A 13,998-nucleotide genomic window follows, 5' to 3' on the forward strand; every position below is an offset into this window, starting at 1 on the left:
CACACACCCTCACACACACGCCCCCCACACACACCCACACACAGAGACACACACTCACACAGCTACCTACTGTCATACACACACAACCCCCCCCACACACACACCCACACACACACCCTCACACACACACCCTTACACATATACACACACCCTCACACACATACACACATGCACCCACACACAGAGACACACACTCACAGACGCATACACACACAGCTACCTACTGTCATACACACACACAACCCCACACACACACCCTCACACATACACACACATGCACCCACACACAGAGACACACACTCACAGACACATACACACACAGCTACCTACTATCATACGCATACACCCCACACACACACACACCCACACACATGCACCCACACACATGCACACTCTCATACACACACAGACACACTCACACATACACACACAGCTACCTACTCTTATGCACACACCCTCACACACATACAAAAACACACATGCACACTCTCATACACACAGACACACACACATACTCTCACAGCTATCTACTCTCATGCACACACACCCTCACACTCATACACACACTCTCTCACACACACACACTCCATCTCTCTCTCTCACACACACTCTCTCACACACACTCTCTCTAACATCCACACACACACTCTTTCTCTCTCTCTCTCTCTGTCACACACACGCACACAGACATACACACACATTCACACACACACACTCTCTCACACCCACACCTACTCTATCTCTCCCACACACACACTCTCTCTCTCACACAAACACTCCATCTCTCTCACACACACAGTCTCTCTCACACACACACTCTCTCTCACACACACACAGTCTCTCTCACACACACACTCTCTCTCACACACACACAGTCTCTCTCACACACACACTCTCTCTCACACACACACAGTCTCTCTCACACACACACTCTCTCACACACACACACTCTCTCACACACACTCTCTCGCTCACACACACACAGTCTCTCTCACACACACTCTCTCTCTCACACACACTCCATCTCTCACACACACACTCTCTCACACACACACTCTCTCGCTCACACACACACACCCACACACACACCCACACAGAGACACACACTCACACAGCTACCTACTGTCATACACACATCCTCCCAACACACTCACATAGCTACCTACTGTCATACACACCCTCACACACACACCCTCACACATACACACACTCACACACATACACCCTCACACACACACACAAATACACCCTCACACACCCTCACACACACACTCACACTCACACACCCTCACACACACACTCACACACATACATCCTCACACACACACACTCACACAGCTGCCTACTCTCTCTCACACACACACCCACACACATACACACACCCTCACACACACACACCCTCACACACAGACACACACAGCTACCTACACTCATACACACACCCTCACACACACACATACACTCTCACACACACCCACATACACCCACAGACACTCTCATACACACACAGGCACACACACACTCACACAGCTACCCAGTGTCATACACACACACCCTCACACACACATACACACCCACACACATACACCGACACACATACACACTCTCATATACACATACACACACCCTCACACACACACACACACACACACACCCATGCACACACCCTGAGCAGGAAAGGCCAATATTTCCCTCACGGGCCTAGCTGAGAGTTGGCGGATTTGCCCACCCCGGTGTAGACCATCATCCTGGCCGGTGGGCACCGCCGGTGGGGGAGAGAGCCACCGTTACAGTTACCGGGCTGGCTGGGGAGTCGCGCTGGGAGCTGGAGATAAACGACAGAAGGCCTCACTCCCAGCACGCCCAGAGTTTATTCAGTTCCTGACAGAAACTTCCCGAGAGCGAGGTCACTGAGATGGAGTCGCCCCACATTGTTTCCCGAACCCCCCCTCAGGGTTCCTCACAGGGAAAGGGGGAGCGCTCCCGTGACCCGGGATCTGCCTTTCATCTGGGTAATTCCCCGGAGACCCCCTGCCCAGCCTGTTCCTCCCGGACGGAGACAGACCGGGTTGGGAAACCAGGAGCAATGGGCATTGTGGGTAGGTGCATGGGGAAGACAGGACATGGGCTGTGACCCTTCCTCTGGCCTGGGGGATGCAGAGCAATGGGGGAGGGCGCTTCTTCCCATTCACCCCTGGGCTGGCGGGTGATATGTGACCCCCTATCCCTAGATGCCCTCCCGAATCCCGCCAGAGAAGGGTGAGGGAGAGGGCGGGTGCCGACGCTCCCTGGCCATTCCCGGGTTTCTGCTGTCCCTCGGGATACAAGCGCACCGGGGGATTCGGAGGGAGCTGTCGGAGGATCGTTGGTGAGTGCCCGCGGTACCCCCTGTAGATGGCATCCTCAGCATGGGTGGGCAGAGGGCAGGTGAGCTTTGTGGATGCACTGCCATTGAACGTCAAGGGGGCGATGGTTAGACTCTCCCTCAATGGGACACCCCCAGGATGTTGATAGTGGGAGAGAGGGGGGATTCAGTGACGGTAACACCATTGAACGTCAAGGGGGCGATGGTTATTTTGTCTCTTCTTGTCGATGAGCGTAGCCCGGTGTTTGTGCGTTGCTGATGTTCCTGGTCAGACCCGAGCCTGGATTCTGTCCCGAACTTGCTGAGGTTGGGACACGGACTGCGTCGGTATCTGAGTCAGCGGGCGAATGGAGCAGGCCACTGCGTAACCATCGGCGACCATCCCTCTCTGGATACCTTCTGGCACAGGACATCAATAACCCAACTGGAGAGGCCTGAGGCCTAGCACACTTCCCAAGAGCCTGCCCTGCGGCCAAGCCGTGGAGCCGAGGTGAACCACCACCCCAACGGCCACGGGGCCTCTCCCGCAGCGTCAGGTCGGACTCCGCCCAGCGGAGAGATAGGCCCCATCGGCGGCCATCGTCTCCAGCCTGGTCAGGGCTCCTCGAAGCCTTCCCACTTAGGCCTCTCGCTCACAGGCCACCTGGTCATCCTGGGAGTGGAGGGGAATGAGGGGTGGGAGGGTTAAGTTTGGGGGGTGAGGGGCAATGTGAGGGAGGTGGGGGATGTAAAGTGATAGGCCGGGGCCCGGGGAATAGACCGGGACGGGCCAAGAGACAGGGATTTCCTCAGGTGAAATCTGGGATTGGCTTCAAAATGGCTACCGGGGGGAGGGAGGTGAGGGAGGGGGAAGGAGGAGGTGGAGGTGGGACCGGGGAGGGGGAGGGGGAGGGGGCCGTGAGGGTGGATTCAGGTCAGGCAGCAGCTCCGAGGGGCCAGGCAGGTGCTGGCGATGTAACCCAGGGAGACAGCCATGTTGAGGAGGGAGCTGAAGGCCATGACGTAGAGCGCCCCCACCTTGTCGGAGCGGGCAGTGAGGATACAGGTCAGGGTGCCCCCTCCAGCCCCAACGCAGGCACCCCCTGCGGGCGCGGTGCAGCGGATGGAGGTGGGCAGCACCAGGGGCAGCTGGACCTTGAGCAGGACCCCCAGGAAGGCAGACTCAAGGCCCAGCAGGGCAAGTCCGCAGGCGATGGAGGGCCAAGGTCGCGACCTCCGGGACGGGGACGGAGCCTGGGCCCGGCCTGAGGCCTCCTCCAGGCTCAAACCGCCTCCGCCGCTCAGCCCGTCCGGGGCTAGGCCCGGCCTGGGGCGGGGGGCCAGCAGGTAGAGCCAGAAGACGGGCAGAAGGGCCAGCAGGAAGCTGAGGTGCCAGAAGAGGTCGAGGGGGAAGCGGAAGTGGTGGTTGTAGCAGGAGTTGGCGCAGAACTCCAAGGGGGCGGAGGAGGAGGAGGAGAGGTTACACAGGAGCTGGGGGGGCCCACTGCCCCACGGGCGGTCAGCGATGACCAACGCCAACAGCCGGAATCCCATCAGGCCTGACCAGAGGGACAGCCCCGGGACCCCCGACGCACAGCTCCCAGCAACTCCAGCCAGCCGGCTCAGGCCTGTCAGGTAGGCCGCAGCCATCTGTCCCCGGGCTGGGGGGGGAGGGGGAGGGGGGCAGGGCGGCCGGGGGGCAACGGGAAGGGGGAGAGGGAGGGGAAGGGGGAAACAGGAACGGCAGAGGTTAGCTGGCACACACACACAATCACACACATTACCGTACCCACTACCGTCCCAAACCGGGAATATATGCCCTACATTACCGTACCCACTACCATCTCAAACCTGGAATATATCCCCTACATTAACGTACCCACTACCGTCCCAAACCGGGAAAATATCCCCTACATTAACGTACCCACTACCATCTCAAACCTGGAATATATCCCCTACATTACCGTACCCACTACCGTCCCAAACCGGGAATATATCCCCTACATTACCGTACCCACTACCGTCCCAAACCGGGAATATATCCCCTACATTACTGTACACACTACCGTCCCAAACCGGGAATATATCCCCTACATTACCGTACCCACTACCGTCCCAAATCTGGAATATATCCCCTACATTACCGTACCCACTACCGTCCCAAACCGGGAATATATCCCCTACATTACCGTACCCACTACCGTCCCAAACCGGGAATATATCCCCTACATTACCGTACCCACTACCGTCCCAAACCGGGAATATATCCCCTACATTACCGTAACCACTACCGTCCCAAAACGGGAATATATCCCCTACATTACCGTTCCCACTACCGTCCCAAACCGGGAATATATCCCCTACATTACCGTAACCACTACCGTCCCAAACCGGGAATATATCCCCGACATTATCGTACCCACTACCGTCCCAAACCGGGAATATATCCCCTACATTACCGTACACACTACCGTCCCAAACCGGGAATATATCCCCTACATTACCGTACCACTACCGTCCCAAACCGGGAATATATCCCCTACATTACCGTACCCACTACCGTCCCAAACCGGGAATATATCCCCTACATTACCCTACCCACTACCGTCCCAAACCGGGAATATATCCCCTACATTACCGTATCCACTACCGTCCCAAACCGGGAATATATCCCCTACATTACCGTACACACTACCGTCCCAAGCCGGGAATATATCCCCTACATTACTGTTCCCACTACCGTCCCAAACCGGGAATATATCCCCTACATTACCGTACACACTACCGTCCCAAACCGGGAATATATCCCCTACATTACCGTATCCACTACCGTCCCAAACCGGGAATATATACCCTACATTACCGTATCCACTACCGTCCCAAACCGGGAATATATACCCTACATTACCGGACACACTACCGTCCCAAACCGGGAATATATCCCCTACATTAACGTACCCACTACCGTCCCAAACCGGGAATATATCCCCTACATTACCGTACCCACTACCGTCCCAAACCTGGAATATATCCCCTATATTACCGTAACCACTACCGTCCCAAACCGGGAATATATCCCCTACATTACCGTACCCACTACCGTCCCAAACCGGGAATATATCCCCTACATTACCGTATACATTACCGTACACACTACCGTCCCAAACCGGGAACATATCCCCTACATTACAGTTCCCACTACCGTCCCAAACCGGGAATATATCCCCTACATTACCGTATACATTACCGTACACACAACCGTCCCAAACCGGGAATATATACCCTACATTACCGTACACACTACCGTCCCAAACCGGGAATATATCCCCTACATTAACGTACCCACTACCGTCCCAAACCGGGAATATATCCCCTACATTACCGTACCCACTACCGTCCCAAACCGGGAATATATCCCCTACATTACCGTACCCACTGCCGTCCCAAACCGGGAATATATCCCCTACATTACCGTACCCACTGCCGTCCCAAACCGGGAATATATCCCCTACATTACCGTACCCACTACCATCCCAAACCTGGAATATATCCCCTATATTACCGTACCCACTACCGTCCCAAACCGGGAATATATCCCCTACATTACCGTACCCACTACCGTCCCAAACCGGGAATATATCCCCTACATTACCGTACACACTACCGTCCCAAACCGGGAATATATCCCCTACATTACCGTACCCACTACCGTCCCAAACCGGGAATATATCCCCTACATTACCGTACCCACTACCGTCCCAAACCGGGAATATATCCCCTACATTACCGTACCACTACCGTCCCAAACCGGAAATATATCCCCTACATTACCGTACCCACTACCGTCCCAAACCGGGAATATATCCCCTACATTAACGTACCCACTACCGTCCCAAACCGGGAATATATCCCCTACATTACCGTACCCACTACCGTCCCAAACCGGGAATATATCCCCTACATTACCGTACCCACTACCGTCCCAAACCGGGAATATATCCCCGACATTATCGTACCCACTACCGTCCCAAACCGGGAATATATCCACTACATTACCGTACCCACTACCGTCCCAAACCGGGAATATATCCCCTACATTACCGTACCCACTACCGTCCCAAACCGGGAATATATCCCCTACATTACCGTACCACTACCGTCCCAAACCGGGAATATATCCCCTACATTACCGTACCCACTACCGACCCAAACCGGGAATATATCCACTACATTACCGTACCCACTACCGTCCCAAACCGGGAATATATCCCCTACATTACCGTACCCACTACCGTCCCAAACCGGGATTATATCCCCGACATTATCGTACCCACTACCGTCCCAAACCGGGAATATATCCCCGACATTACTGTACCCACTATAGTCCCAAACCGGGAATATATCCCCTACATTACTGTACCCACTACCGTCCCAAACCGGGAATATATCCCCTACATTACCGTACCCACTACCGTCCCAAACCGGGAATATATCCCCTACATTACTGTACCCACTACCGTCCCAAACCGGGAATATATCCCCTACATTACCGTACCCACTACCGTCCCAAACCGGGAATATATCCCCTACATTACCGTACCCACTACCGTCCCAAAGTCGGAATATATCCCCTACATTACCGTACCCTCTACTGTCCCAAACCGGGAATATATCCCCTACATTACCGTACCCTCTACTGTCCCAAACCGGGAATATACCCCCTACATTACCGTACACACTACCGTCACAAACCGGGAATATATCCCTTACATTACCGTACTCACTACTGACCCAAACCGGGAATATATCCCCTACATTACCGTACCCACTACCGTCCCAAACCGGGAATATATCCCCTACATTACCGTACACACTACCGTCCCAAACCGGGAATATATCCCCTACATTACCGTACCCACTACCGTCCCAAACCGGGAATATATCCCCTACATTACCGTACCCACTACCGTCCCAAACCGGGAATATATCCCCTACATTACTGTACCCACTACCGTCCCAAACCGGGAATATATCCCCTACATTACTGTACCCACTATAGTCCCAAACCGGGAATATATCCCCTACATTACCGTACCCTCCTGGTTTCTATCCCTGTCCTGTACCCACTCTCTGGTATAATGTTGGATCGGTAGATATTCCTGTGTTGGTGGTAATTTTGGATTCCATGTGGTACGGTTGTAGGGGAACACTCTCACAACCCCTCATCTCCTGCTGGGACAGGGTTCGGAGCCTGGGAGGGATTTCCCAAGGGAGACAGTACAGTGCCCAGCCAGCCTGTGGGATCAGTGTGGTGGGGTGCAGTGGGAATGGATCCCGGGTCCCGGGCTGGAGGAGACAGCAGCACTGACCTCTCTCCCCCTCCTGGGGCAGTCTGCCTTTCCCGCTCGGTGGTCTCCCCAGCAACAGGCGATCCCCCTCGGGAATCTGAGTGCTGTCAGCTAACCACCATCCGGTGATATGGTCTGGGAGATCGGGCAGCTGATCCCGGTTCCAGAGGAGTGTACCTTGCTGCTGGATTCGGATGGGAACAGGAACGGTTAGATTCACTGTCCAAACTACACACCAGCTGCACAGGAAACTGGGATCCGTCCTGCTTTCGGTTCACTCTAGGGCACGGAGCTGAGTCACCCAGGGAGGAAGTGGTTCTCAGGGGGATATGACTGACATGGAAGTTCCCCTTTCCTCAAAGTGAAAGGACGTGCGGGAAGTGAGTGAAAGCAGTAAATCCCAGCAGCACGCGGTCGACACAGAGCCAGACAACACAGTGCTCTGGGGCAGAGACTGACAGGACACAGCCTGGGTACACCCCACACACACACCCCTGATCCAGGGTCTGTCTGATACACCACACAACTACACACACACAGGGAGCGGGCACTGTCGGAGGGTCAGTGCTGAGGGAGCGGGCCCTGTCGGAGGGTCACAGTGAGAGACAGTGGGACACACACACAGACAACGTGAGGGAGTCAGCTTTCCCTGGGACCAGCACCACCCGGGGACCTCCCTGTCCCTGGACCTCCCTGTCCCTGGGACCTCCCTGTCCCTGGGACCTCCCTGTCCCTGGGTCTCCCTGTCCCTGGGATCTCCCTGTCCCTGGGATCTCCCTGTCCCTGGACCTCCCTGTCCCTGGGACCTCCCTGTCCCTGGACCTCCCTGCCCCTGGACCTCCCTGACCCGGGGACCTCCCTGTCCCTGGACCTCCCTGTCCCTGGGACCTCCCGGTCCCGGGGACCTCCCTGTCCCTGGACCTCCCTGTCCCTGGGACCTCCCTGTCCCTGGGACCTCCCTGTCCCTGGACCTCCCTGCCCCTGGACCTCCCTGTCCCTGGGACCTCCCTGTCTCTGGGACCTCCCTGCCCCTGGACCTCCCTGTCCCTGGACCTCCCTGTCCCTGGGACCTCCCTGTCCCTGGGACCTCCCTGTCCCTGGACCTCCCTGACCCGGGGACCTCCCTGTCCCTGGACCTCCCTGTCTCTGGGACCTCCCTGCCCCTGGACCTCCCTGTCCCTGGACCTCCCTGTCCCTGGGACCTCCCTGTCCCTGGGACCTCCCTGTCCCTGGACCTCCCTGACCCGGGGACCTCCCTGTCCCTGGACCTCCCTGTCCCTGGACCTCCCTGTCCCTGGGACCTCCCTGTCCCTGGGACCTCCCTGCCCCTGGACCTCCCTGACCCGGGGACCTCCCTGCCCCTGGACCTCCCTGTCTCTGGGACCTCCCTGTCTCTGGGACCTCCCTGTCCCTGGGACCTCCCTGACCCGGGGACCTCCCTGTCCCTGGGACCTCCCTGTCCCTGGGACCTCCCTGTCCCTGGACCTCCCTGTCCCTGGACCTCCCTGTCCCTGGGACCTCCCTGTCCCTGGACCTCCCTGTCCCTGGACCTCCCTGCCCCTGGACCTCCCTGCCCCTGGACCTCCCTGTCCCTGGGACCTCCCTGTCCCTGGACCTCCCTGTCCCTGGACCTCCCAGTCCCTGGCATCACCCTGTCCCTGAGATGTTCCCGAACACTCACCCTGCTGTTACTGAGGGACAGTCGGTGGTTGTGGAGCTGTGTGGGGTGTAGAGAGAGCGCCCAGCCTCTTCCTGATCCCTGAGGAGAGCCCGGAGTGATCCCAGAGGCAGGAATGTGAGCTGCCTTCCCCACCCCCACAGCCTGGAGCCTGCCCAAGGACACGGCCTCCCCCCGCGGGCGCTGTGAGACTCACACACACACACACACACACGGAGACCTTGGGCAGGAGATAGTGGAGAATTCCTCACACATTCCCAGGACATCAGCTTCCGTTACTGCACCACACAGTAACTCCGGGAACGACCAACATCCTACACCCCCTCCCTAACACTGTCACACCCCTACACCCCCTCCCTAACACTGTCACACTCCGTACACCCCCTCCCTAACACTGTCACCCCCTACACCCCCTCCCCAACACTGTCACCCCATACACCCCCTCCCCAACACTGTCACCCCCTACACCCCCTCCCTAACACTGTCACACCCCCACACCCCCTCCCTAACACTGTCACACCCCCTACACCCCCTCCCTGACACTGTCAGACCCCTACACCCCCTCCCTAACACTGTCACACCCCCTACACCCCCTCCCTAACACTGTCACCCCCCTACACCCCCTCCCCAACACTGTCACACCCCCTACACACCCTCCCTAACACCGTCTCCCCCTACACCCCCTCCCTAACACTGTCCCACCCCTACACCCCCTCCCTGACACTGTCACACCCTACACCCCCTCCCCAACACTGTCACACCCCTACACCCCCTCCCTAACACTGTCACACCCCCTACACCCCCTCCCTAACACTGTCACACCCCCTACAACCCTTCCCTAACACTGTCACACCCCTACACCCCCTCCCTAACACTGTCACACCCCCTACAACCCTTCCCTAACACTGTCACACCCCTACACCCCCTCCCTGACACTGTCACACCCCTACACCCCCTCCCTAACACTGTCACACCCCCTACACCCCCTCCCTAACACTGTCACACCCCCTACACCCCCTCCCTAACACTGTCACCCCCTACACCCCCTCCCTAACACTGTCACCCCCCTACACCCCCTCCCTAACACTGTCACCCCCTACACCCCCTCCCTAACACTGTCACACCCCTACACCCCCTCCCTAACACTGTCACCCCCCTACACCCCCTCCCTAACACTGTCACACCCCTACACCCCCTCCCTATCACTGTCACCCCCTACACCCCCTCCCTATCACTGTCACCCCCCTACACACCCCCTCCCTAACACTGTCACACCCCCACACCCCCTCCCTAACACTGTCAACCCCTACACCCCCTCCCTAACACTGTCACACACCTACACCCCCCTCCCTAACACTGTCACACTCTACACCCCCTCCCTAACACTGTCACCCCCCTACACCCCCTCCCTAACACTGTCACACCCCCTATTCCCCTCCCTAACACTGTCACACCCCCTACACCCCCTCCCTAACACTGTCACCCACTACACCCCCTCCCTAACACTGTCACACCCCCTACACCCCCTCCCTAACACTGTCACCCCCCTACACCCCCTCCCCAACACTGTCACACCCCCTACACCCCCTCCCTAACACTGTCACACCCCTACACCCCCTCCCTGACACTGTCACACCCCTACACCCCCTCCCTGACACTGTCACACCCCCTACACCCCCTCCCTAACACTGTCACACCCCCTACACCCCCTCCCTAACACTGTCACCCACTACACCCCCTCCCTAACACTGTCACACCCCTACACCCCCTCCCTAACACTGTCACCCCCTACACCCCCTCCCTAACACTGTCACACCCCTACACCCCCTCCCTAACACTGTCACCCCCTACACCCCCTCCCTAACACTGTCACACCCCTACACCCCCTCCCTCACACAGTCACCCCCTACGCACGCTCCCCAACACTGTCACACCCCTACACCCCCTCCCTCACACTGTCACCCCCTACACCCCCTCCCTAACACTGTCACACCCCCTACACCCCCTCCCTAACACTGTCAACCCCTACACCCCCTCCCTAACACTGTCACACCCGCTACACCTCCTCCCCAACACTGTCACACCCTACACCCCCTCCCTAACACTGTCACACCCGCTACACCCCCTCCCCAACACTGTCACCCCCTACACCCCCTCCCTAACACTGTCACCCCCCACGCCCCTCCCTAACACTGTCACCCCCCTACACCCCCTCCCCAACACTGTCACCCCCCTACACCCCCTCCCTAACACTGTCACCCCCCACGCCCCCTCCCTAACACTGTCACACACCCTACACCCCCTCCCTAACACTGTCACCCCCCTACACCCCCTCCCTAACACTGTCACACCCTACACCCCCTCCCCAACACTGTCACACCCTACACCCCCTCCCTAACACTGTCACACCCCTACACCCCCTCCCTAACACTGTCACACCCTACACCCCCTCCCTAACACTGTCACACCCCTACACACCCTCCCCAACACCGTCAAAACACACTACACCCCCTCCCTAACACTGTCACCCCCCTACACCCCCTCCCCAACACTGACACACCCTACACCCCCTCCCTAACACTGTCACACCCCCTACACCCCCTCCCTAACACTGTCACCCCCCTACACCCCCTCCCCAACACTGTCACCCCCTACACCCCCTCCCTAACACTGTCACACCCCCTACACCCCATCCCTAACACTGTCACACCCCCTACACCCCCTCCCTAACACTGTCACACACCCTACACCCCCTCCCTAACACTGTCACCCCCCTACGCCCCCTCCCTAACACTGTCACACACCCTACACCCCCTCCCTAACACTGTCACACACCCTACACCCCCTCCCTAACACTGTCACACACCCCCTACACCCCCTCCCCAACACTGTCACCCCCTACACCCCCTCCCCAACACTGTCACCCCCTACACACCCTCCCTAACACTGTCACCCCCTACACCCCCTCCCTCACACTGTCACCCCCCTACACCCACTCCCTAACACTGTCACACCCTACACCCCCTCCCCAACACTGTCACACCCCCCTACACCCCCTCCCTAACACTGTCACACCCTACACCCCCTCCCCAACACTGTCACACCCTACACCCCCTCCCTAACACTGTCACACCTGGTACACCCCCTCCCTAACACTGTCACACACTACACCCCCTCCCTAACACTGTCACACCCCTACACCTCCTCCCTAACACTGTCACACCCCTACACCTCCTCCCTAACACTGTCACACCCCTACACACCCTCCCCAACACCGTCAAAACACCCTACACCCCCTCCCTAACACTGTCACCCCCCTATGCCCCCTCCCCAACACTGTCACACCCTACACCCCCTCCCTAACACTGTCACACACCATACACCCCCTCCCTAACACTGTCACACCCCCTACACCCCCTCCCTAACACTGTCACACCCAACACCCCCTCCCTAACACTGTCACACCCCTACACCCCCTCCCTAACACTGTCACCCCCTACACACCCTCCCTAACACTGTCACACCCCCTACACCCCCTCCCTAACACTGTCACACCCCCTACACCCCATCCCTAACACTGTCACACCCCCTACACCCCTTCCCTAACACTGTCACACCCCCTACACCCCCTCCCTGACACAGTCAACCTCTACACCCCCTCCCTAACACTGACAACCCCTACACCCCCTCCCTAACACTGTCACACCCTACACCCCCTCCCCAACACTGTCACACCCTACACCCCCTCCCTAACACTGTCACCCCCTACACCCCCTCCCTAACACTGTCACACCCTACACCCCCTCCCTAACACTGTCACCCCCCTACACCCCCTCCCTAACACTGTCACCCCCTACACCCCCTCCCTAACACTGTCACACCCCTACACCCCCTCCCTAACACTGTCACACCCCCTACACCCCCTCCCTAACACTGTCACACCCCTACACCCCATTTCCTGACACAGTCAACCCCTACACCCCCTCCCTGACACTGTCACACCCCTACACCCCCTCCCTGACACAGTCAACCCCTACACCCCCTCCCTAACACTGTCACACCCCTACACCCCCTCCCTAACACTGTCACCCCCTACACCCCCTCCCTAACACTGAGAGACACCAGTCAGTGTACAGATATCTCCCTGAGAGAGAGAGAGGGAACTGAGAGACACCAGTCAGTGTACAGATATCTCCCTGAGAGAGAGAGAGGGAACTGAGAGACACCAGTCAGTGTACAGATATCTCCCTGAGAGGGAGAGAGAGAGAGAGAGAGAGAGGACTGAGAGACACCAGTCAGTGTACAGATATCTCCCTGAGACCGAGGGGACTGAGAGACACCAGTCAGTGTACAGATATCTCCCTGAGGGAGAGAGAGAGAGGACTGAGAGACACCAGTCAGTGTACAGATATCTCCCTGAGAGAGAGGGGACTGAGAGACACCAGTCAGTGTACAGATATCTCCCTGAGAGAGAGAGAGAGGGGGGACTGAGAGACACCAGTCAGTGTACAGATATCTCCCTGAGAGAGAGGGGACTGAGAGACTTCGGTCAGTGTACAGATATCTCCCTGAGAGAGACAGGGGACTGAGAGACACCAGTCAGAGTACAGATATCTCCCTGAGAGTGA

The 13,998-nt window shown here is 57.7% G+C and overlaps 1 protein-coding gene across 1 annotated transcript; it reads right to left on the reverse strand.

Annotated features, from left to right (window-relative positions):
• Window positions 1-1,996: 1,996 nt before the first annotated feature.
• LOC132808874 (uncharacterized) lies at window positions 1,997-7,880 on the reverse strand. The gene is made up of 2 exons (XM_060822294.1): window positions 7,714-7,880; window positions 1,997-4,005 (listed from the first exon to the last, which is right to left on the reverse strand). Exon 2 carries the CDS (start codon window positions 3,992-3,994, stop codon window positions 3,275-3,277), a length of 720 nt encoding a protein of 239 aa, XP_060678277.1. The 5' UTR covers window positions 3,995-4,005; window positions 7,714-7,880; the 3' UTR covers window positions 1,997-3,274.
• Window positions 7,881-13,998: the final 6,118 nt, after the last annotated feature.

The sequence above is a fragment of the Hemiscyllium ocellatum genome (genome assembly GCF_020745735.1).
Source record: "Hemiscyllium ocellatum isolate sHemOce1 chromosome 41 unlocalized genomic scaffold, sHemOce1.pat.X.cur. SUPER_41_unloc_3, whole genome shotgun sequence".
NCBI lineage: Eukaryota > Metazoa > Chordata > Chondrichthyes > Orectolobiformes > Hemiscylliidae > Hemiscyllium > Hemiscyllium ocellatum.

What these genes read in the sequence shown, in the direction of transcription:
- LOC132808874 (XM_060822294.1), bottom strand. Translation starts at nt 3,994, where the DNA reads ATGGCTGCGGCCTACCTGACAGGCCTGAGCCGGCTGGCTGGAGTTGCT.